General features: G+C 57.6%; 4 protein-coding genes across 13 annotated transcripts; 3 read left to right on the top strand and 1 right to left on the bottom strand.

Annotated features, from left to right (window-relative positions):
• Positions 1-127: 127 nt before the first annotated feature.
• HSD17B1 (hydroxysteroid 17-beta dehydrogenase 1) lies at positions 128-5,266 on the top strand. Of its 4 annotated transcripts, XM_045781668.2 has the most exons (6): positions 128-605; positions 713-880; positions 998-1,177; positions 1,300-1,393; positions 1,859-2,036; positions 2,126-2,360. In XM_045781668.2, the coding sequence occupies exons 1-6, from the start codon at positions 509-511 to the stop codon at positions 2,345-2,347; spliced, it is 939 nt and encodes a 312-aa protein (XP_045637624.1). In that variant the 5' UTR covers positions 128-508; the 3' UTR covers positions 2,348-2,360. The 4 variants fall into 4 exon arrangements, with proteins under 4 accessions (XP_045637624.1, XP_087710500.1, XP_045637623.1 ...); XM_087854374.1 differs by having other exon boundaries at positions 713-1,177; positions 2,103-5,266; XM_045781667.2 differs by having other exon boundaries at positions 713-1,177.
• Positions 5,267-6,918: 1,652 nt separating this feature from the next.
• Positions 6,919-11,034, top strand: COASY (Coenzyme A synthase). Of its 2 annotated transcripts, none has more exons than XM_045781746.2 (10): positions 6,919-6,973; positions 7,368-8,078; positions 8,693-8,907; positions 9,174-9,305; positions 9,436-9,625; positions 9,708-9,772; positions 9,954-10,038; positions 10,209-10,306; positions 10,397-10,543; positions 10,646-11,034. In XM_045781746.2, the coding sequence occupies exons 2-10, from the start codon at positions 7,379-7,381 to the stop codon at positions 10,694-10,696; spliced, it is 1,683 nt and encodes a 560-aa protein (XP_045637702.1). In that variant the 5' UTR covers positions 6,919-6,973; positions 7,368-7,378; the 3' UTR covers positions 10,697-11,034. The 2 variants fall into 2 exon arrangements, with proteins under 2 accessions (XP_045637702.1, XP_045637699.1); XM_045781743.2 differs by having other exon boundaries at positions 9,687-9,772.
• Positions 11,035-11,660: 626 nt separating this feature from the next.
• On the top strand, positions 11,661-16,342 carry MLX (MAX dimerization protein MLX). Of its 4 annotated transcripts, none has more exons than XM_045781751.2 (8): positions 11,661-11,816; positions 12,326-12,362; positions 12,841-12,930; positions 13,205-13,311; positions 13,573-13,672; positions 13,867-13,966; positions 14,334-14,535; positions 15,263-16,342. In XM_045781751.2, the coding sequence occupies exons 1-8, from the start codon at positions 11,706-11,708 to the stop codon at positions 15,317-15,319; spliced, it is 804 nt and encodes a 267-aa protein (XP_045637707.1). In that variant the 5' UTR covers positions 11,661-11,705; the 3' UTR covers positions 15,320-16,342. The 4 variants fall into 4 exon arrangements, with proteins under 4 accessions (XP_045637707.1, XP_045637708.1, XP_087710501.1 ...); XM_087854375.1 differs by having other exon boundaries at positions 11,700-11,978; XM_045781752.2 differs by lacking the exon at positions 12,841-12,930 and having other exon boundaries at positions 11,662-11,816.
• PSMC3IP (PSMC3 interacting protein) lies at positions 15,956-22,047 on the bottom strand. 3 transcript variants are annotated; one of them, XM_045781754.2, is made up of 8 exons: positions 20,221-21,594; positions 20,028-20,128; positions 19,751-19,840; positions 17,657-17,768; positions 17,041-17,186; positions 16,892-16,945; positions 16,714-16,773; positions 15,956-16,630 (listed from the first exon to the last, which is right to left on the bottom strand). In XM_045781754.2, the coding sequence occupies exons 1-8, from the start codon at positions 20,252-20,254 to the stop codon at positions 16,574-16,576; spliced, it is 654 nt and encodes a 217-aa protein (XP_045637710.1). In that variant the 5' UTR covers positions 20,255-21,594; the 3' UTR covers positions 15,956-16,573. The 3 variants fall into 3 exon arrangements, with proteins under 3 accessions (XP_045637710.1, XP_087710505.1, XP_045637711.1); XM_087854379.1 differs by lacking the exon at positions 16,892-16,945 and having other exon boundaries at positions 20,221-22,047; XM_045781755.1 differs by lacking the exons at positions 19,751-19,840; positions 20,028-20,128; positions 20,221-21,594 and adding an exon at positions 18,990-19,744.
• Positions 22,048-22,144: the final 97 nt, after the last annotated feature.

Below are 22,144 nucleotides of genomic sequence, written 5' to 3'. Positions count from 1 at the left end.
CGTGATGCCTGGGAGGACTCGGGGCTAGAGGACGGACCCAGTGTGAGGCTGTTTTTCCCTGCGCCCTTGCTTCGGCCTCCCCATTTCTGATACTAACACCCGACCTTGGAACCGGGAATGCCCTCCCAAAACGTTTACTTTCACACCCTCAGCAGCAAACTTTGGAACTTATAATTGTCCCTATGGGACAGAGGCACACCCAGGGGAAGATGTGCCCAGGGCACTCAGTGCCCACACGAGAGCCCACATCTCCTGTTGCAAAACTTTGCCCTACCTCTGACGAGCCACTGAAGAAGGGGTATTCCAAGCAGTGGCGTCATCTCCGCCTTGACCAGGAGCGGGCTGGGGAGAGTAGGCCCCAGACCCGAAGGAGGACTCAACCTTGAGATTAGGCTGGAGACACAACAAGGGGTGGGGACCCCAAGGGCGGGGGCGGGGCAAAGCAGGTGATAATCTAGCTCGGAGACCTGAGCCCTGCACTCCCGGGCCTCTCCCCACTTGTCGCCTCATGGACCGCACGGTCGTGCTCATCACCGGCTGCTCCTCGGGCATTGGCCTGCACCTGGCCCTGCGTCTGGCATCCGACCCCTCCCGGAGCTTCAAAGGTATATGAGGGGCTGGGGTGGAGAGAAAGGAGCAGCCCCTGGTCCAAGGGCACCCAGGTAGGGGTAAGCAGGGAATTCAGATCCTCCGTTTCTTTCCGAATCTCCAGTGTATGCCACGCTGCGGGACCTGGGGGCGCAGGGCCCTCTGTGGGAGGCGGCCCGGTCCCGAGGGTGCCCTCCTGACTCCCTGGAGACGTTGCAGCTAGATGTGAGGGACGCAGATTCTGTGGCCGCTGCCCGGGCACGCGTGACCGAGGGCCGCGTGGACGTGCTGGGTGAGCCCCCCACAACACGTGTGCAGGAGCCTGTCTGGCGCTGTGTCCAAACCAAAATGCCCCCGGGAACACAAAGAGGACAGAGAGGCAGGCAGGGTCTGACTTCTCTCCCCTCAGTGTGTAATGCGGGGCGGGGCCTGCTCGGGCCGCTGGAGATGCATGCGGCTGGCACCGTGGGGTCCGTGCTGGACGTGAACGTGGCCGGGACGGTGCGGACACTGCAGGCCTTCCTGCCGGACATGAAGCGCCGCCGCTCGGGACGCGTATTGGTGACCGGGAGCATGGGCGGCTTGATGGGTGCGTGGAATGGGGCGGGGCGAGCGGGAGGGGCGGGGCCTGGCGGCAGTGCCACGGGCTGCAGTGGGCTCCGGGTGGAGACCCTCCTAGATGCGCCTCCAAAGCCTCTTCTCTCCTCGAAGGGCTGCCGTTCAACGCCGTTTACTGCGCCAGCAAGTTCGCGATCGAAGGTCTATGTGAGAGTCTGGCGGTTCTGCTGCCGCCCTTCGGGGTCCAGTGAGTTACCGCCCCGGCCCCGGAACCCCTGACCCCTGACTTTGGGAACTCTAGCCCCCTGTCCTGTTGGAGCCTCTCTCAGGCGGTCTCCCTGGCCCCTCCCCACTGCGGCTCCCATTGACGGTGTGCCAGGGCTCTGCACGGGTTATCGCACCGGTGCTGCCATCCCGCTGGGAAGCTCCGGCCCCGAAGAGGTTAGGTGACTGGCCCAAGGCCACACAGTAAGGGAGCCAGCCAGGTTGGAATTCTGATGCAAATCTCCCTCACACCCCCAAATGGCTGTGGGGCGGGGGAGAGGCAGGGATGGTTTTCGCGCAGCAAACCAATTTTCAAAGGCTCTGGTTACCTCGGCGCCTGTCGCGGGCTTACAGACCCTCGTCCCGCCCGCCTCCCCCTTCCCGGCGGCGGTGCTGGGGTCCTGCCCGCTGGCTGCGCCCCCGCGCACTCGCCGCTCTGCGCCCGCAGCGTGAGCCTCATCGAGTGCGGCCCGGTGCGCACCGCCTTCCTGGAGAAGCTGGAGAGCGTCCCGGGCGGGGCGCTGGACGGCGCGGACGCCGAGACCCGCGACCTCTTCTCCCGCTACCAGCGCCATTTGGAGCGGATCTTCCGCGAGGCGGCGCAGGACCCGGAGGAGGTGACCGAGGTAGGCGCCGGGCGGGGCCCGGAAAGCAGGGACGGCGCGCGGGGGACAGCGGCCAGCCCCGGCCAGTGCGCCTCCTCTCGCCGCTGCAGGTCTTCCTGGCCGCGCTGCGCGCCCCGCGCCCGGCGCTGCGCTACTTCAGCACCGAGAGCTTCCTGCCCCTGGCGCACCTGCGCCTGGCCGACCCCAGCGGCTGCAGCTACGTTGCCGCCATGCACCGCGCGGTGTTCGCCGACGAGCCCGCGGAGGAGGAGAGCGCCGCGGCCCCGGGCGGCCCCGAGCTCCGCGCTCCTCCCGCCGCCGCCCCGCAATAAACGCTTGACCCGCCGCTGTCTGCCGCTCTCTCCTTGGTGCCCCAGGGTCTCGCGATTCTGGGGGACGGAGCCAGGCTGCTGGCTGCACCGCACCTGGGCGACAAGTGGCGCGTGCTGCGGGTGGGTGATCTGGAAAGATCGTGCTTAGCCCCGGTTATAGCTATGCGGAAACCGAGGCTCAGAAAGAAGAAGGAGCTAGCCCCGCCGAAGGGCAGGGTGGAGAGTGGTCCCTGGATTCCCAAGGGATGTCTGCAGCAGTTTAGTGGGCCCGGGAAGGGGGAGAGTCGGGTTGTGACTTGGCCCCCACTAGTCATGGGACCTCAGGCAAAGCCCTTATCTTCTCTGAGTCTGTTTTCTTATCTGTAAAATGGGTATAAGACCTATGTCACGGAGTGTATGAACGATTAATTGAGGTAATGTCTGGAAGTGCTGGGATGGAGGTCTTAATAGCAGGCACCGCTGTTATTACTGCTCCTAGTGGTGTTACTGTTGTAATCGTGTTCCTGTGTGGAAGCCAGATGTGTAAAGAAGAAACAAGGCTAAGCGAGTCAAAAGGATACAGCTCCACTCCTCCTCCTCTATGCCCCTGCCCTAGACAAAACTCAGCTGGAGGGATCCCCACCAGCCCAGAAGCTGCCACTCACCTGGAGGTTCAGCTCAGGATCCAGACCAGGCTGTCTGCCCAGTGGGCTGTCCTTCCTGAAGCCAGGGGAAGGGCCTGCAGAGTTGTGGGGCCAATCTCCCTCTAGGTTGCTGGAGGAGGGGTGGAGAACAGGTGCAGACTAGGCCATGAAGTTGCAGGCAGAGGAAGGACAGAGGTGGCCAGGAGATGGGGCCGGGGAAGGAAATGACCATTTGGAGTGGGCAGGGGCCTGCAGAGAACTTGGGAAGCTGGACTAGAGAGGAAGCTGCTGGGGTTTTGTGGGGGGGGGGAGGTATGGCATCTTGGCCTGCTGCTTCCTCCAGGTAATGGTCTTCTCTGGGCCGTTGACTGCTGGCCGCTTCTGCTCCTGGGACAGGGGACCTCAGCCAGGGGGATCCCTATCCTCCTGCCCTGCTGGCCCAGATGGTTCTGCTGTCCCTTCAGGATCCAGAAAGGCCACAGGAAGGGGAAAGGGCCAAGGTGGCATGAATTGCTGAGACCTGCTCTCAGAGCCCAGCTCCCCTCCCCCAGGCTGCTCTTTTGCACCCCTGTGTGAGTGTGTATGGCTTGTGTGTGTGTGCTCAAAAGGTCACCCCTGGGGGTGCAGACACAATGATGAGAAAGGCAAAATGTGACCCCTCCAAAAATCACATACTTTTTTTTTAAAGATTTTATTTTTAAGTAATCTCTACACCCAATGTGGGGTTCGAACCCACAACCCCGAGATCAAGAGTCCCATGCTCCACCGACTGAGCCCGCCAGGTGCCTCAGTTACATTCATACTCTTATAGTCTCAGGCAGTCCCATGACTTTGAAGACCATTTATATCCCGATGAGCCCCACCTAAGTCTTCAGTGTCCCCAACTCCACTGTTTCCTACAAACTCCAGACATACATCTCCAACTCCCTACTCAGCATCTCTTCTCAACGCCTAATAAACTTAATGTGTCCGAATGCCAAGTCCATCCCAGCCCTCCCACTGCTCCTGCCCGTCTACCACACTTCAACATATGACAACTCCATTCTTCTTTCTCACTCATCCCTCAACCAGTTCATCAGCAAATACCTTCAGTCTTCAAAGCAGATTTGGAAATCACCCTGGTCTATGCAGGCACCATCACCTCATCTGGATTATTGCAGTAGTTTCCTAATTGGTTTCCCTGATGCCACCCGTGCCCACCAATAGTAAAATTTCCACAGAGCAGCCAGAATAGTCCTTTAAAAATGAAAGTTATTTCATGCCTGTGCTTAAAACATCTACTGTGGTTTTCTAAGTAAAATCCAAGACTTTTCCCCAAGACCTCCAACACATTCTTTGATCTGGCCCCCACCTTCTGACCTTACCTCTCACCACTTCTCATTATCTGATTCAGCCCTACTGGCTTTCTGCCCCAGAACTTTTGAACTGGCTCTTCCTCTGTCCCGTTCACTTTCCCTAATCTCTGAATCTTCTCTTCCTTTAGGTCTTTGCTATTTCCCTGGACAACCTTATCTAAAATAGCATTCCCTTCCCTCCACTGTAGTCCCCTTACTTTGTTTTATTTTTCTTCATAGCACTTATCACTAGATGTGTTATAGATTGACTTGCTGACTTTATTGTTATACATTTATTTATAACTTTCACCACCCCATCCCAAGACACACAGGAATCTAAGCTCCAGGGGAGACCCTTTGTTTTGTTCACTGGGTGATCGTTGTACCTAGAACCATTCCTGATCATGGGAGACACAAATCCACATTTACTAAATAAAAACGACTGTTGGTTCACAACCTGGGCAGTTCCCTGGGTGAAATCTGAAACCGGCCCCTGTACACAGAGGGCAAGAAAAGATGAAAGAAAGAAGCAGACCACTCCAAGTTGGTAGGTGGTGGGTTTAATAAGCAAGTGAACTGACATACGAGACTTGTCCTGGGTGGCCGCAAGACAAGTAGATCGCCGCACTTACCCACCAGAATCTTAAAAAGTTTATATAGAAGCCTTCAGTAGGTTCGGTCACATGTAATATGCAGATGGTCTCAACAACATTGCGCTCTCAAGGCTCCCACTGTGGGAATAGGGGGCGGAGCGTATACTCTGACAGAGGACGGGGCGAGGAGCCTACAATTGCCTAGGTCCAGCTTGAGAGTCAACCGGCAGTCACATTTTCTTGATGATCTCCTCCAACAGTGACTCTGTGTGGGGCTGTGCTCAGATGTTTCAAGGTGCTTCCTGAGACTCTGCAGTTTGTTTCTTCATTTTGAGTCCTCTCTTTTAAAATCCAACCTAAGGGGGCGCCTGGGTGGCTCAGTCCCTTAAGAGTCTGCCTTCGGCTCAAGTCATGATCCCAGGGTCCTGGGATCAAGCCCCCATTAGGCTCCCTGCTCTTGGAGAGTCTGCTTCTCCTTCTCCCTCTGCCTGCTTCTCCCCCCGATTATTCTCTTTCTCACTCTGTCAAATAAATAAAAAAATCTTAAAAAAAAAAAAATCCAACCTAAGGTGTCTCCTGCCAGAAGCTTGGCCTCAGTGCCTTCGTGGCTCTATAACTCTTCCAATCCTGGACTCCAGGGGCAGATCCAGGCTCTGTGGGGCCAAAGGCTTATACACCTTCGGGACACCTCTTTATTTATTTTTTAATATTTTATTTTTTATTATGTTCAGTTAGCCAACATATAGTACATCATTAGTTTTTGATGTAGTGTTCAACGATTCATTATTTGAGTATAACACCCAGTGCTCATTGCAACACGTGTTAAGATTTTATTTTTAAGTAATCTCTACACCCAAGGTGGGGCTTGAACTTACAACCTTGAGATCAAGAGTTGCGTGCTCTACTGACCGAGCCATCCAGGTGCCCCTTAGGACACCTTTTTAGGGCACTTGCGTGGCACAGTTGGTTAAGCTTCTGCCTTCGGCTCAGGTCATGATCCTTGGGTCCTGGGATGGAACCCCACAGCTGGTTCCCTGCTCAGCGGGGAGCCTGCTTCTCCCTTTCCCTCTGCCCTTCCCCCCCTGCCCCTTGTGCTGGCTCTCTCTCAAATAAATAAATAAAATCTTTTAAAAAATACAAAACAAACCCACATAATTATGAAAATAAGCATTTGTTTAGTTTGGGGAAATAAATCACAGCACATTACTGGAATCTTGGAAATTGGTTTCCCTCCCTCTCGAGATCTCTGTGGACAACTCACTTGAAATATCTCCTGATGGCAACCTGGCTTCCTCTCCCCAGGGAGACTACCAATTCCAGCCTTTCCAGCCCCATTAGCTTCACAGTAAACCCCTTGCCACTAGGTCTCCCACCCTCCTCCCCTCTTCTCCTGTCTGGAGACCATCCTCTGGCAACTTCACTGAGCTGCCATGCAGAGTTCTCTGCCTCAAACTGGTTTTGGGTGATGTGGAAAACTCCCCACCGAGCCACAAGACCTCTGCCATTACTTCCTCATATGTTCCTGGAACACAGAGGGCCTCAACTTCCCCAACTGTGAAATGGGGATTCGGACAGAGTTGTCCTGCGGCCTCCCACAGGAGGCTCTTCGGACGGGGAGGGGGCCAGGAGGGCTGCGGGGACTCTGAGTCCTGATTTAAGGGCCACCCTGTGACCCCCACCTTTGTAATTTCTTAAGAGGAAAGCCAGGTGTTAGTTCTGCCTTTGCCGCTGTCTCCTGGGTAACCTGGCTGAAGCCATTCTCTTCTCTTAGGGTCTAAAGGGCATCCGCAGAACGCTGCTTTCAGGTCCGCCTTGCCCCCCACGGGCCAGACCCCTGATCGCTGGGACCTGGAAAGAAGGCTTCAACCACCTCCCCAGCCCGTGAGTTCGGCCCCGCCCCCTCGGCCGGGCTCACCCCACGCCGTACATAGTCTCGCGAGATCCCGAACCGAGCGGAGACTTTGGCCTTTCTGCCGTTCCGTAGCTCGGAGCCGCAGCTGCCGAACTAGTGCTTCCGGGTCGCCGCCAGGTAAGCCTCCGCGGCGGGGCTAGCGGAACGTAAGCCCAGAGGTCTCAGTAAGTAGGGGACCGATCCGAGCCTGAGCGTTTCCCTCTAGTCCCCTCCTTCGAGTCCCTGAAGACTCGGGCACAGCCTGGCAGGGGGGCCCAGGATTTCTGGATCCCCAGCCCTATGACTCAGGGGCTCTTGTCCAGCCTAGTTTCCCCGCCCAGGATTTCGATTCAGTTCAGCGACTTCTCCGCTCGGTCTGAGAAATGTGGAAACCGCGGCTTAGCGCATAATCCCGAGGCGCGGGGTACCAGGCCCCGTGCCCTCCCCCGGTTTCCTCTGGATCAGCACAGACCCCCGTCCCTGCGCCAGGTCCCCTCCCTTAGGTCCAAGGCCCAAGTTTTCAGCCTCAGCCGCTTAATCCCTCAGTCACCCACGCCTCGTCTCCCTGGCTGTCCGCAGGCCTGGGCAGCATGGCCGTATTCCGGTCGGGCCTCCTGGTGCTGACGACGCCCCTGGCCTCCCTGGCCCCTCGCCTGGCCCCCATCCTGACCTCGGCGGCCCGGCTGGTGAATCACACGCTCTATGTACACCTGCAGCCGGGCATGAGCCTGGGGGGCCCAGCTCAGCCCCAGTCCAGCCTCGTGCAGGCCACGTTTGAGGTCCTGGATTTCATCACACACCTCTACGCTGGCGCCGACGTCCACAGGCACCTGGACGTCAGAGTCCTGCTGACCAATATTGGAGCCAAGAGCGCCTTTCTCCCCCCACTGCCCAGTTCAGTCCAGAACCTGGCCCACCCACCGGAAGTGGTGCTGACTGACTTCCAGACCCTGGATGGAAGCCAGTACAACCCGGTCAAGCAACAGCTAGAGCGTTATGCCACCAGCTGCTACAGTTGTTGTCCCCAGCTGGCGTCGGTGCTGCTGTACCCCGATTATGGGCCCGGAGAGCTGCCTGTGGAGTCCCTGGATGTCCCCTTACCCTCCACCATCAGGCCAGCCTCCCCCGTGGCCAGGTCTCCAAAGCAGCCAGTGCGTGGCTACCACCGTGGGGCTGTGGGTGGCACGTTTGACCGCCTGCACAATGCCCACAAGGTGTTGCTCAGTGTCGCCTGCATCCTGGCCCAGGAGCAGCTTGTGGTGGGAGTAGCAGACAAAGACCTGTTGAAGAGTGAGTGAGAGAGACCCTGGAATAGAGCAGGGAAGACCCTCAGAACTCCTTAAACTTGCCCCCAGTTCATGATTGAGGAAGAGTGGGGCCGTCCTTTACTTCCAACCCTCCCAAATGTCACCCTGCCTGGCACTCAGCTGGTGCTGAGGAAATTATGTTAAATGAGTAAATGCAGCTTTCTCAGTGTGTGGTCTAGTCACCACTCAAAGCAGAATTCCCCCAAATGTGGAGCCAAGGAATCTGTACTTTTAAGAAGTTCTCCGGGTGATGAACCCTAAAGATAGAGACCTTGGCAATAAATGGATGAGTAGCTTGTAGGTAGCTGTGCCAGAGACAGCAAGAGGGGACTCGTGGTTGGTGGTTCTCGGAATTGTCCGTCTGACGCTGATGCTCCCTGGCACTGCTGGTTGTCTGGGCACTGGCCGGCCCCTGCCGTGACTGCTGTGCTTGCCGGCTGCCCCTCTTCGTAGCTCCCCTGACACAGACTACTTCCCAGCTTAGTCCTTTCTTCCTGCCACCCACCCCCATCTGGAGATTGGATGCTTAGGGACAGTCTTCCCAAACTTTCCTCCCCCCCAAAAAGATCTCACTGTTCTTTTGGGCTCCTTCCCCAGGCAAGTTGCTCCCTGAGCTGCTCCAACCCTACGCAGAACGTGTGGACCATCTGAGTGAGTTCCTGGTGGACATCAAGCCCTCCTTGACTTTTGATATCATCCCCCTGCTGGACCCCTATGGGCCCGCTGGCTCTGACCCCTCCTTGGAGTTCCTGGTGGTCAGCGAGGAGACCTATCGTGGGGGGATGGCCGTCAACCGCTTCCGCCTTGAGAATGTAACCCCTGAGGGAGACTGGCAGAGGGAGTGGATGGGGATGGGGAAGGCCACGTGGGGAACTGTTGGAAGTACCACGACCCCGGAGGAGGGAAGAGAGGGTTTAGGGTGGTGAGGAAGAGGCAAGAAGGAACTGGTTCCCAGCTTGCCCTTGGACACAGGCTCTACCTCGGGGATACGTAGGGGAGGATATGGGGAGGGGCAGCTCAGGTGTCACTGTCATCCTGTCCCTCCCTCCCTCTCCTCACCCCTCCTCTTTTACCACAGGACCTGGAGGAGCTTGCCTTGTACCAGATCCAGCTGCTGAAGGACCAAAGCCACAAGGAGAATGAAGAAGACAAAGTCAGCTCCTCTAGCTTCCGCCAGCGAATGCTGGGAACCCTGCTTCGGCCTCCATATGTATGTCTGCCTCCCTCTCTCTCCCATCGTGGGTGGGCTGGAAATGCTGGAGAGTAAAGACTGAAGAATTCAGTCTCAAGCATGAGTCTGAAGACCCTAGTAACTGGGGTTCCCTCTCCTCCACCTGCAGAAGAGGCCAGAGCTCCCCGCACAACTCTATGTGATTGGGCTGACTGGCATCAGTGGCTCCGGGAAGAGCTCAGTAGCTCAGCGGCTTAAGGGCCTGGGGGCATATGTCATCGACAGTGACCAGCTGGGCCATCGGGCCTACGCCCCAGGTGGTCCTGCCTACCAGCCTGTCGTGGAGGCCTTTGGAACAGGTAATACCTGGGGAGGGCTGGGAAGTGGCCTGAAGTGGGATGGCCTGGCCTCCTTGCCCAGTCCTGTGTCTCTGTTGTCCAGATATTCTCCATAAAGATGGCATTATCAACAGGAAGGTCCTAGGCAGCCGGGTGTTTGGGAACAAGGTAAACACACTCCTCTCCAAGGGTTTCTTAGCTGCTTCCAGACGCAGAGGTTGGGACCCAGTGGACCTCTCTGGTCCAGCGTGCCACTTTCCACTCATCTGTTCCCAACCACCTCCTCCCTTGGGCTGGCTCCATCTCTGAGGGAAGGTAAACTGTCCGCTTCCTCTGTTCCCCTCCTCAGAAGCAGCTGAAGATACTCACGGATATTGTGTGGCCAGTTATCGCAAAGCTGGCTCGAGAGGAGATGGCTCAGGCTATGGCCGAGGGTAAGTGGGAGGGATGATGGGAGCAGCCAAGGGGGACTTTTTATGCAGATTCTCCTCCTGGGAGCTTCCCCACCCCAAGCCAGACCTTCTAACTTTCCTTGGGACTAGGCCTCCTGGGCTCTAGCAGCAGGTGGGGTGTGCTGCTAGCAGTGATGGGGGCCTCCCCACAGGAAAGCACGTGTGCGTGGTCGATGCTGCTATGCTGCTTGAGGCCGGCTGGCAGAACATGGTGCATGAGGTGTGGACCGTTGTCATTCCCGAGACTGAGGTATCTGGACCCCATCTCCCTCCCCACCCCTACTGCAGACCGCAGCCTGCTCTGAGCCCGTGGGCTGACCTAGGCTTTGTCTGTGTCGAGGCTATACGACGCATCATGGAGAGGGATGGGCTGAGTGAGGCTGCAGCACAAAGCCGGTTGCAGAGCCAGATGAGCGGGCAGCAGCTTGTGGACCAGAGCCACGTGGTGCTGAGCACGTTATGGGCACCGCATGTCACCCAGGGCCAGGTTGGTGCCGAGGGAAGGGCTGGGTTGTGGGGAAGGAGTCTCCAGTGAGTGCCTGCCTGACCGTGTGCTCTCTTCCCCCAAACGTTCTGGCCCCGCTTAAAGGTGGAGAAAGCCTGGGCCCTCCTGCAGAAGCGCATGCCCCAGTCGCCGTAAAGCCCGTGGCTGACATTGAGTTCTCTGTGGGGCCAAAGTGGCCCCTGCAGCTGCCAGGAGATTCAGCAGTGAGAAGGAATGGGGGCCTCAGTGCTCAACCTGCTTGGGCCTAGAGGGCTCTGAGCCAAACTGGGGAGGGCAGGGCTGGGCCTGGTGACACACAGGAGGCCTACCCTGCTTGCTGGTGTTTGGCCATCAGTGAGGATGTGGCTCGTGGGGGAGCAGGCCTCTGGCGTTCTGTGCCTACTCTTGCCCACAGTGTCTTGATACCTATGGCTGACTGTGGCCAGGGCAAACACTGGAATGTGTAACAGAATTAAAGACGAATGTTGCCAGGTGCTGTCTGTATGGTGTCTGCTTCCTGTCCCCATGCCTCTGGGTGTCTTTGGAAGCCTTGAGCTGCAAGCCGGGAGGGCACTGGTTAAGAGCTTGGCTTTTGAAGCTAGCCAGACTGAAGTCAGCCTTGGACCTATCACTGATAGCTGTCTGCTTTGCGAGAAGCTACAGACTTTCTAGGTTCCTCGGTTTCCCTATCTGTAAAGTAGCATAACTTCGCTAACGGGCTCTCTGAAAGCCTTTCTCCCACTGGTCTCCTGCCAGATGCCTGGCTGCGTGTTGGAGGACCGGCCTCCCACAAGCCAGGCGGGGCCTCTGCCCTTACGGAGCTGGCAGCCCGGCGGGGTCGGCCCAGGTGGCCAGGCCTGCACCCCGCGGGGCGGGTCGCCTGCAGGGTGGGGGAGGAACACGCGTCCCCCGGAGCCGCCTGGGCCCGCACAGCGCGTGTACACGACTATCGACACTGTTCGGACGAGCCTTTTGAGGGGAACCCATTTTGCAGAATGTGCTTCACGTCGCGGCAGCACCCCGAGGGAAGGCAGAGACGACATCAGCCTCAGCTCCGACGCCAGTGTCCCCTGTCCACGGTTTCTGTGTTTCCGGGCTGCGCATGCGCGCCCCTCACCCCGCCCTCCGCCTCCCGTTCGTGGGTTGGTGGGTTTGGGTCACGTGGATGCGCCTCGCCTCTTCCTCGCGGCTGGGGGCCCGCCCGCGGGCTGGTTTCCGGTTCGGTGGGTTGGAGATGACGGAGCCGGGCGCCTCTCCGGACGACCCCTGGGTCAAGGCAAGCCCCGCGGGCGCGCACGCCGGCGAGGGGAGGGCGGGTCGGGCTCGTGCACGTGGGGGGGCCGCAAGACGAGGGGATTCCTTGCAGTCCCCAAAGTTCCCCCCGCCCTCCGGGCCCCGGGGCTGCAGAGAAGACAGCTCTCACCCCGCGCGTGCCAAGGTGGGGAGACAAGTGACGCGTGTGTGCACGAGTGTGAGGGGGCAGGGTTTGGGGCTCGGGGAGGTGCTGGAGCGGGGACGGGGGCAGACGGGATCCTGCGGAGGGGCGGCGCTCCCATGGCCTATCCGCTGTTGGCTCCCGGGGCAGCCCTGCAGTCGCCTGCGCACCCCGGGGGGATGTGTGTGGTGTGTGTGTGCGTTTGTGTGTACACACGCGCGCGTGGATCCTGCAATTGCCTGCGCACCGTGGGGGGTGGGTGTGGGTAGGGTGTGTGCGCGCGCGCAGTGAAAGGAGGTGCGGTCCCCGGACCGAGGTCTGATGAGCTTCTCCTTTGCTCGGTGCCGCAGGTGGAATATGCCTACAGCGACAACAGCCTGGACCCCGGTGAGTGCCTCCCCCACCATCTCCAGCTCCCTGGTAACACTCCCGCTGCAGCCGATAGATTCCCGTGGTCTTGCCGGCCACACCTGAGCACAGTCCACTGTCCCTGAACAGAGTTCCTGCCCTGAGACAGTGAGGGAGGAGCTGCAGGACAGGGGCAGGAAGCCTAAGGGTACACCTGGATCCCTCTGCGCTGAAGCAGGGAAGTGATGACAGTAGTGATAGCTAGCAACCTCACCCTCATTGTGCCCAGATGCCACTTTGTGAACCACTGCAGGCCCATGGAGCAGTGTGGACACCAGGGACAGGAGCATTGCAGCACGGCACAACAGGAAGTGGATGACCCAGTATGGGTGGCTTTTGGGTTGAAAGGGAGAGGTCAGCATTTAAGGATCAGGAAGCCATTGTACCCCAGGTGTCTCAGGGTCTAATAGTGTTCCCCTGCCCTACCCCTTAGTGATTGGGACCCTCTCTTTTCCAGGGCTTTTTGTAGAAAGTACCCGAAAGGGAAGTGTAGTGTCCAGAGCTAATAGCATCGGTTCCACCAGTGCCTCTTCCGTCCCCAATACAGGTAGGCAGCAACATGCCCCCACCTGGGGGGGCTCAGATATACCATCATTTTAGTAAATTTCCTAGACAGGAAGCTCCAGGCATCCACGTGGCGGTGCTGGAGGCCTAGTGTTAGACAGAGGTTCTCACCATCTCTCACCTCATCTAGGACATTAGGTTCTTCTGTCCATTTGTCTCTGGGCACCAGGTTTTCCTTCCCTGTTGGGGCAAGGTGCGTTAGCTGGGCCCCGCTGGGCCTCAAAATGACCTCTTCCTGCCCCCAACTTTGAGCGTAGATGACGAGGACAGCGATTACCACCAGGAGTCCTACAAGGAGTCCTACAAGGACCGGCGGCGGCGAGCACATACGCAGGCTGAGCAGAAGAGGAGGGACGCCATCAAGGTGACCGGGGAGGCCTGCAGCTCAGCCAGCGCAGGAGGCCCCATGTGTTCAGGTTCACTCTGCCCTGACCTCATCAGGCAGCCCCAAGCATCCTTGCGGGCAGCTAATCCAGTCCCTGGACATGAACACTTCCCTCCTTCCAGCACCCCCACCCCTTTGAGTTTCGAGCATGGAACTTGGTTCTCGGAGAGAAAGCTTGGTGCCAGTGTGCCTTCATCCCTCAGAATTAAGGAAGCCTTGTTTCCCTTGCTGTCTCCACAGAGAGGCTATGATGACCTTCAGACCATCGTCCCCACCTGCCAGCAGCAGGACTTCTCCATTGGCTCCCAAAAGCTCAGCAAAGCCATCGTTCTACAGAAGAGTATGGCCAGGGAGAGCCCTGGGAGTGGTTGGGGCCTGTGGGGCTGTGAAGAGGCCAGAGCCTTCTACCCACTCTCGGCCTGGCCCTGGTGGCGTGGTGGCTATGGGAGACTAGGGGAACGGGGGGTGGGGGGGAAGAGGAGACAAAGTCAGCCTTGTCGGTTGAGACTTCCTCTGTGCCCACCCCCACCCCAGCCATTGACTACATCCAGTTTTTGCACAAGGAGAAGAAAAAGCAGGAGGAGGAGGTGTCCATGCTACGCAAGGACGTCACGGCCCTAAAGATCATGAAAGTGTAAGGGGGACGCTGAGCTGGGGGAGCCAGGGATTCTGAGGGGACGCAGACTGACTTCAGTTCATACCTTCCTCTCGTTCAGAGGCCACATCAGATACTTCAGGACAGATAATACTCTCGCTCCCTTAGGTGGCCACTTAGAGGCAGGACTCTGTACCCCAGCCATCCCCGACGCACAGCAGATGCTCGAAGTGCCTGTGGGATTCGTGAAGGGAGGGGTGGAGAGAGGGGTCACCATTTCTGTCCCAGAAGCAGCACCTGGCTGTGCTGAGTACCTCCCCGCAGCTCTCCAGGAGCCCCTGCCTGGGGGAGAAGCTCGGGTACCGGGGCGCGACAGCACCTGAGCCCTGTCACTGCTCGTTTCCAGGAACTACGAGCAGATCGTGAAGGCACACCAGGACAACCCCCATGAGGGGGAGGACCAGGTCTCTGACCAGGTCAAGTTCAATGTGTTTCAAGGCATCATGGACTCCCTGTTCCAGTCATTCAACGCCTCCATCTCCGTGGCCAGCTTCCAGGAGCTGTCGGCCTGTGTCTTCAGCTGGATCGAGGAGCACTGTAAGCCTCAGGTACGGGGTAGCAGTGATCATGGGGTGGGGGTGGGGGGTCCTCTCCCCTCCAATAGGCAAAGTGGCCCAAGTCCTAATTTGTTCAGAAGGGGAGGGCAGCAGCTTTTAGGTTTTTTTGGGGGGGGTGTCTTCCTTCTTTGCTTCCCAGCCCCGATTTTCCTGTTAAGGTTTCATTTGGCAAGACTGATCTAGCACTTAAGCTCCGAAAGCCTAGCTCTGGCCTTTTGCAGCCCGCGGGCAGCTGCCCAGCGCATAGCTCTCATCACGGCAGCGGAGGCTCCGCACATTCGGGAAAATTCACTGAAGTAGTCTGCCTGGGGGTTTGTGGTTGTTTGTAACAGGGCAGCATGTGAATGCTGTCGCACCGAGTCTTCTGCTTCTGAGGCCTGGTTGCCTCTTCTGAGGCTTGACTTGCATCTGAGAGTCTCACTTCTTTGTTTCCTGACATTTTCTGGAAACGCTTTAAGCATACTGCAAAGCCGAACACTCATGAGCCCGCCACCGAAATGCTGCCATTCCCATTTCTTGTATTTGCTTTTCCATACAGCCAGCCATGCCTCCATCCCTTTCCCCATCCTGTTGCGGGGACATTTCAGAGTAAACTGTAGACCACAGTGTGGCCCAGGGGCTCTTTCTGTTGCATTCTAAAGAGCACACCTGGTCTAGGCTCGCGTCCCCGAGCCTGCGCGTTGTCCTCGCCTGAGCGTCCCGTGTCTCCCTTTGCCAGACGCTGCGGGAGATCGTGGTTGGCGTCCTGCACCAGCTGAAGAACCAGCTGTACTGACTGGTCCTGGGGCTGAACCTGCGGAAGAGCCGATGACGGGCCGGAGCCTCCTACTCGGCCACAGAGCCACTGGGCTCCTGAGATTGGACTGCGCCGCTGCGCACAGGTCTGCTGGATCCTGGTGTTTGGTTCCTCAGCACCCCCTCGTCCTCAATGGGGCTGGGGTGTTTGTTTTGTGAAAGCTTTAATTTATTATATTGACCACAAACCTCGAGCCTACTGTCTTTCCCCCTCCCCATGAAAGTCCTCTTGGGGGGGGGTCTGCTCTGGGCACCCCCAAGGGCTCCCAGCCTCTCCCCTTCCAAGCCTCAAATTTTTCCTCCTGATTGACACACACCTGGAAGCTACTATTTGCATTTGGTTTGGTCCCTTGGGCGACATCTGGCCCAAGTTTGGCCATTTTGGCAGTAGTTGGACGGGAAGAAAGGAACGCGGAAATAGTCCCACAGCCATGAAGTGTGACAGGCTGCCTGGTACCTGGGCCAGGGCTGCCAGGATCCTGCCCTCACCTGCTACTCCATCACCTCTCCTTCCCCGCTCCAGGTGCTGGAGGGAAGCGGCCTCCCTGTGTGCTCCTGCCCCCTCTGTCCCCACAGGCAGGAGCGCAGCACAGAGAAGTCAAGTGTGACACAGCACTACGTATTAAAAGTTTTTTTTTAATTTTCTAAACACCAACAGTGCAATTTTGCTAAAGTTACAATTCTGGAAAATGAACTGGGCCTCACAACCATTCCCAGCCTTCCCGTCAGGTGTATCTGGGTCTCTGCCATCTCCGTGCTGCCTGCATTTCTCCCAGGCCTTGGGACTGGGTGAAGGGGTAGAGAAGGTATTTAAAGGCCTCCTGGGGTGCAGAGCCCGAAGTCCTGGGTGAGGCCTCGGGCTCCTTGAATGCTGTGTACAGTCGCCTCTCTCTACCCTGTAGCCTTTCTCAGGGTTGACATCTGGGAGGATTGGTTATCCAGAGCAAATTAAGTATTTTTACATCGAATTATATTACAATAAACACTGCCAAGTGCTTTCCTCTGGCGTTGTTCCAAGGTGGAGCGTGCAGTTCGGGCACCTGCCATGTGGCCCGTGAAAGCGTGATCATCCGCTGTGAGCTCGCTCACTCCTGTGCCCGCACTCTGGCTCCTGCCCCCTCCCAGCGGCTCTGCCCAAAGGCAGAAAGCAGCAGGAACAAAAAAAGAAGCCAACCTGAAGGAGGCAGCCAGTGCAGGACGTCTCTCTCCATCCCCCGTCCTGCCGGAGGAGCCCTCAAGGGTCTGGGAGCTTCACGTTGTAATCTTCATCTGTCTCTATCCCGACTTCCTCCTGGGGCAGGGAGGCAAGGGAATGAGCCCCCCTCCCCGGACGGAGCGCCCAGGGGAGCGAGGACGGGAGGGGAAACCACTTACAAAGAACTGCTTCTTGCTCTTGGGGTATCCTTCCAGAATTGCATCAGACAGCTCTGTCGCCTGACAAGAAACAAACCCGCCCCCTTTCAGGTGGGCAGCCCGGCCTGGGGGATCCATGCTCTCGGGCAGTGGTCTCTCCTGGCCTTTCTCAGGGCCTGCCCGGAGCGCGCACACTCACCATCCTCTTCCGCTTCCTCCACTCCCTGCAGTACTTCTGCCGCTCTCTGTGCACCTGCACAGGGAAACAGCCGCCTCTAGCCCGCTCGGCCCCACAGCCGCTGCCGGGGGCAAGCTGCCCTCCCCGCTGCTGCCCGCCCCCCACCTCACCTGCTCTTTCTCTTCTGGAGTCACGTGGTTGGTGGCTGCTTTTATATTCTTCAGTCTCTCTCTGTAGCCAGCACATTCCTTCTTCAAGTCCTGGATCTCTTTCTGCATCTCCGGTGTGGTCAGGGCACTGGTTAAGTCCTTCAGCTCTGAAACCATAGCTCTCTGAGGTCACTTCCTACCCCTGAGGTAGGAGACTGGGCCGCTGCCTTGCTCTACTCCACACAGGGTCCAAAATGAGGTCCCTATTCTGGAAATGCTCAGCAGAGATGAAGGCTTACAGAATTACCAGCTTACTCTAGTTTTCTTTCCTCCTCCATCTACCAGCAGTGGTAAAGTGAGGCTGAACAGGCAGTTAAAGCAGCAGGCACAGAGGGAGTGTGGGCACAGCTCACTGATAGCGTTAGGGAAAGCAATGCGTGTCTTGCTCACTTATATTCAAAAGCCATTCATTAGCTGGTCTCCGTCTCTTTTCATACGATGCCAGAGGCAGCCCAGCAGAGACTCACGGCCGCAAGACAACACTGCAGCTGGCAAACCATTCACTCCGTACTTCCCGACCTCTAGACTGACCCTGACCCTGACCCTCGGGGCCCCTTCAGGGGCTGCCCAGTCCTACCTGCCTCCATGTGGCGGCAGCTCTGCTGTAAGCTCTGCACCTTAGCAGCGAGGGCCACGATCTGGGCATCCAGGCCTTGGAGGTCAGCGTCACTCACCATGGCAAACTGGTCCTGCCGGAGGTGAGAGGAAAAACAGAAGGGGGCTGATGTGAGGCACAGGAGGGGAAGCCACATGTGGGGGCGGGGGGCAGCATCACACACACAAGAACGTGGGGCTCCCCAACCCTCCAGAGGGCCGGGGAGAACAGGGGAGGGTCCTGTGAGAAACCACTCGGTTTAGTCCTCATCCTAACTAACAAGGTACAAACAAGTTAAAACCCGATGCCTGTCCTCCAGGGGCTTCGAGGCTGGCAGGATACTGAACAGGGCGGAGATCTCAGTTCAGTGGTAAAACCACTCACTGGGCTAAAGGAGTAAAGGAACATTCTTCCCAAGGTAGGGATACCTAAATTACACATTCCCACAACAGGAGGAACCGGGACAGGTAGGGGCACAGGGGGCAGTACTGAAGGGACTCGTACTGGTACAAGTGTGAGCAGCCCGTCCCATGAGACCAGCTGCTACCAAGGACAGTGCTGGGGCTCGGTGGGGGTCTTGTCCGCGGTGAGGGGGAGCAGGTCAGGAAGAACAGGAACGCCAGCCTGGGCGGCGTGGCCTCTATAGTAAGAAAAGGCAAACCTTCAGAGCAGCAGGCCTCACACTACAGCCTGCGCGCTAGATCCCGCCAGACCCGGGGTTTGGAAAACAACTTGACTGAAACACAGCCGCGCCCACTCGTGTCTCAGGCGGCTTTTGGTCTCCCAACGGCGGACACGAGTGCTCCTGGGGGCTGCGCAGCTGTGACAAGAGACCATCTGGCCGACAAAGCGCAAAAATATTAACGGTCTGGCCCCTCACAGAAGAAAATCTGCAAAATTCTCCCTTAGGCAATCTTCCTAGAGTCATCACATAATGAAGCCCATTTTAGGAAAATTAGCTTTGATGGTGGTTTGGTTCAGTTAAACTAATACTCAGTGTCTACCGGATGTTAAATACTGGGGCGGGGGCTGCTGAGCAAAGGACTACGAGTGAGAAGTGGGGCCTGCAGTCTAGTGAGGAGACGAGTAGAAAGACAACCCCAGTACAGCATCCGGCAGAGAGGTGAGCGCCTGAAGAAGAGGCGATTCGAGAATTCAGGGAAGGTCTCTGGAGAGGGTGATGCCTGAGGGGAATCCGAAAGGATGAGGAGGAGTTCGGGAGCAGAGGCAGGAGAGGAAGAAGGGACTTTAGAGCTCCAGGCAGAGGAAGGACACAGGAGTAATCATCTAGATGGTCTAGTACTGGTGAGCTGACCTGAAGGGAGAGGAGAGGCAGGCGGCCTGGGGCTCCCTGTTCCAGGGAGCGCTAGAGTTTGAGCTCGGGCAACGGCCCTCGATGAGCACCACGGACCATTCCGGCTGCAGTGTTTAAGCCGTCTGAGGCCAGCGGACGGCAGGAGGGTGTCGGGAGATGCGGAACACCTGAGCTCCAGCTGCCGCGCAGGGAGAGGAGAGGGCGGGGTCAGGAAGGGGGAAAGCCAACAGGGCACGAGGTAAGAGACGAGGGGTCCCCGGTGTCTGGGTTGGGTGAAGAGTGACTCCACCGAGGGAGAAGCAGGTAAGAGGAGCCCATTTGGAGGAGATGAGGCATTCTACTTCAGCAATATTGACTCAGAAAGGTCTGGAAGGCATCCAGGTGGTGGTCTGGCCCAGAGACACAAAATTAGTGTTATCTGTGTTGGGAGTGAGGGGTGGGGACAGAGGGCGAATCCTTGGGCAGCTGGTGGTTCTCATCTAGATGACTGGGAAAAAGAAACTTCCAAGCGGGAACGGATCTTGGCAGCAGCAATCTTCTGTCATCTATCATGGCCCGAATCTGGAAGTCTCATTAAGTCTGGATCACAGCAAGGGGAGAACCCGCTTTGATTTAAAGGGAGCCTGGGGCCATTTGCATGGCGTAAGACAGGTGAGTTTCATGGGGTGCCTCAAATTCTCCAGAAGAGAGTTCATTCTAGAGATGGATTCACCTAATGTCGGGGTCTCACACGGGCGATGATCTGCACAGGTTCTCCTCACCTGGTCCGCGAAATAGATCTTCTGCTTGCCGTACGTCTTCTCTTTGATTTTGCCTTGCTGGGCCAGCTGCTCCAGCGCCTTCACCACCGCCTGGGGGGGGGGGGCGGCAATCAGAGAAATGGCTTCGCGGTCCAGGCAGCGGGAATTTCAGCCCGAGACCGGGAAGCGCCCGACGAGCCTCCGGAAGCCCAAGGCTAGAATGGCTGCCTCGAGAGGGCAGCACCCCAGGCGGATTCCAGGGGCCCCACGGGGAGGAATCCCAAGAGAGGGTCCTCACCGCCTTGCCCAGTCCGTGCTCCCGCTGCAGGTTCCCGAACACGTCCTGGGCGCTGTAGGGCCGGTTCTGCTCCTGCAGGTACCTCAGGAGGATCCCGGGCGCTACGAAGAGACGGGGCAGCGGTAGGAGTCCCTCAACCGATCCCTCGCCCGCCCCCCGCCTGGGTCTCCCCCGCGCCCACGGCCCCGTTTACCTCCCGCCGCGGCCTCCGCCCGGCCTTTACTCATTGCCTTTCCCGCCGCCAACTCGGAAAGCCGGACGTCGCAGTTGCTCGGGGCAACGGCTGCTTCCGGCGACGAGAAGTGCGGGCCGCAAGCGGTGATTGGCGGAAGGGGAAGTCTTCGCGGCGCACAAAGCGACCCTTCCCGAGCGCCGTAGTGCAGTCGAACCCGGAGCCGGGCGCCGGCGCCCAGGGTCCCAGCGGCGGAGGCGGGGCGCTAGCTCGGGACCGCTCCCCCCGCACCCTCCCGCTCCGGGCGCGGGCCGGAGTGAGCCACTCCTTGAAGTTTCGAAACCCACTTCCAGCGGCGGCTGAGCTCTCGACCGTGAGCTGGGACGGTGTTCCAAGGGGGAAGAAAGCTTAGGATCACCTCCTGCAGGGCTAGCGACTTGCTCAAGGTCACAGGGTCAGTTACCCCCAGGAACGTGTCCTATCCCACAGCCCAAATGTTCTTTTTGTCGGTCAACCTCATTTGTAAAATAGGAACAAGAGGTACTAGCAGGAGGGTGGTTGGGGAGACACGAGAATGCCTGAGAGCCCTGGAAGCGTGGCGCTACCTTTACTTGCCGTTTGCCGAGCCTCGCACGCAGGGGGCGCTCAACACGTGCTGTGGTTTGGACGCCGAGGAAAGGCAGGGTTGGGAGGGGGCTACTGTTAAGCCACAAAGCTTGTAGAAAAGTTTCCTGTTGGCCGAGTTGATCTTATGGCAGCACCTGGCAGGTGTTTTCCACTCCTGCCCACAGTGGCCAGTGGGACAAAGCCTGAAATAAGTGTTTCTAGTTTCTGAGGTCAGTTGAAGGCCAAAGAGCAGCTGTCCCTGCAGCTCAACCCAGAGGAGGAGCATGGTGCTTTTTAAAACCTTGTTACCTAAAGTCTCATTAGCCTTTGAAGCACGCACTTAGTCTTCACACGCTAGGGAGCAATATTAAGAAAAATGGGGACGCCTGGGTGGCTCATTTGGTTGGGTGTCTGCCTTCGGCTCAGGTCGTGATCCCAGGCTCCTTGCTCAGCAGGGAGCCTGCTTCTCCCTCTGACAAATAAATAAAATCGTTTTTAAAAAATTAAAAATGATGGGACTGCAGGCTGGATGCCAGCCAAGAGTGCCAGTTGTGCTGTCTGGGCTCCCCTGGGGAGGGGAAGTGGCCTCATATGTGGTGATTGTTCTGACCATCACAAAGGTCACAAATAGGGACTGACAGGTGGGTCTCGCACACCGTGCTTCCTTTTCTGAGGCTGTCACCTCAGATTAATCACATCTCGGATTACCAAGAGAAGACTATCAAGGATAAGACACCATTCAACACCCATCTCTTAAAGATTGTTCTCATACAAGATTTATTCCCCAGCACCACTCCTCCCCCCCCGCCCCACCCATCCCCACCCCAGTTCACAGTGGAGGACTAAGGAGATTCAGAGCAGGATCCCCCAGGTACAAGAAACACCTTCTGAAGATTTTGCTCTCCTTCCTTCCTCCCTCTTGCCAACTTCCAAGGCCCAAAGCTACACACACTCATGCAAACACACCGAAACCCACTCCTCTTCCACACTTCCCGTTGTTTCTCACATCAGAGCTCATCTGTGGGACATCGGGGCTCTGAGAAGACAGAAGGTGTCCAAAGTCTGAGAACCGTAAAGTGGGGAGATGCCATTTACCCCTAACCTTCACACACACACAACTGACTATGAAACAGGCACCTAGCTCTTCTCCCTTCTCCCCATCTCTAGTTTTCACTCCTGGCCTCTACCTTTTCCATCAACCAAGAGCAAACATGTTGCACACTCCCACCTGCAGCACATGAAAATGGGCTCTGTCCAACATCCCTTGCCCAGGTATGGGGTGTTGGGGGAGTGGTCCCTGAGGATCAGCGAAGGGTTAATGCAGAGGGCAGGAGGACAG

The sequence above is a fragment of the Ursus americanus genome, chromosome 23 (assembly GCF_024610735.1).
Source record: "Ursus americanus isolate L20-20 chromosome 23, mUrsAme1.1.p, whole genome shotgun sequence".
Taxonomy (NCBI): domain Eukaryota; kingdom Metazoa; phylum Chordata; class Mammalia; order Carnivora; family Ursidae; genus Ursus; species Ursus americanus.
Note: the sequence above shows the minus strand (reverse complement) of the source record. Positions and strands in the feature narration are given on the sequence as shown.

What these genes read in the sequence shown, in the direction of transcription:
- HSD17B1 (XM_087854373.1), top strand. Translation starts at nt 509, where the DNA reads ATGGACCGCACGGTCGTGCTCATCACCGGCTGCTCCTCGGGCATTGGC. An exon ending in GAGCATGGGCGGCTTGATGG is followed by an intron (nt 1,178 to 1,299) that starts GTGCGTGGAATG and finishes CTCTCCTCGAAG; the next exon opens with GGCTGCCGTTCAACGCCGTT. An exon ending in CTGCCGCCCTTCGGGGTCCA is followed by an intron (nt 1,394 to 1,858) that starts GTGAGTTACCGC and finishes CTGCGCCCGCAG; the next exon opens with CGTGAGCCTCATCGAGTGCG.
- COASY (XM_045781743.2), top strand. Translation starts at nt 7,379, where the DNA reads ATGGCCGTATTCCGGTCGGGCCTCCTGGTGCTGACGACGCCCCTGGCC. An exon ending in CCCTGCTTCGGCCTCCATAT is followed by an intron (nt 9,306 to 9,435) that starts GTATGTCTGCCT and finishes CTCCACCTGCAG; the next exon opens with AAGAGGCCAGAGCTCCCCGC. An exon ending in CGTGGAGGCCTTTGGAACAG is followed by an intron (nt 9,626 to 9,686) that starts GTAATACCTGGG and finishes CTCCTTGCCCAG; the next exon opens with TCCTGTGTCTCTGTTGTCCA.
- MLX (XM_087854375.1), top strand. Translation starts at nt 11,706, where the DNA reads ATGCGCCTCGCCTCTTCCTCGCGGCTGGGGGCCCGCCCGCGGGCTGGT. An exon ending in CTCTTCCGTCCCCAATACAG is followed by an intron (nt 12,931 to 13,204) that starts GTAGGCAGCAAC and finishes CTTTGAGCGTAG; the next exon opens with ATGACGAGGACAGCGATTAC. An exon ending in GCCCTAAAGATCATGAAAGT is followed by an intron (nt 13,967 to 14,333) that starts GTAAGGGGGACG and finishes GCTCGTTTCCAG; the next exon opens with GAACTACGAGCAGATCGTGA.
- PSMC3IP (XM_045781754.2), bottom strand. Translation starts at nt 20,254, where the DNA reads ATGAGTAAAGGCCGGGCGGAGGCCGCGGCGGGAG. An exon ending in GGCGGAGGCCGCGGCGGGAG is followed by an intron (nt 20,129 to 20,220) that starts GTAAACGGGGCC and finishes GTCTCTTCGTAG; the next exon opens with CGCCCGGGATCCTCCTGAGG. An exon ending in AGATCTATTTCGCGGACCAG is followed by an intron (nt 17,769 to 19,750) that starts GTGAGGAGAACC and finishes CACCTCCGGCAG; the next exon opens with GACCAGTTTGCCATGGTGAG.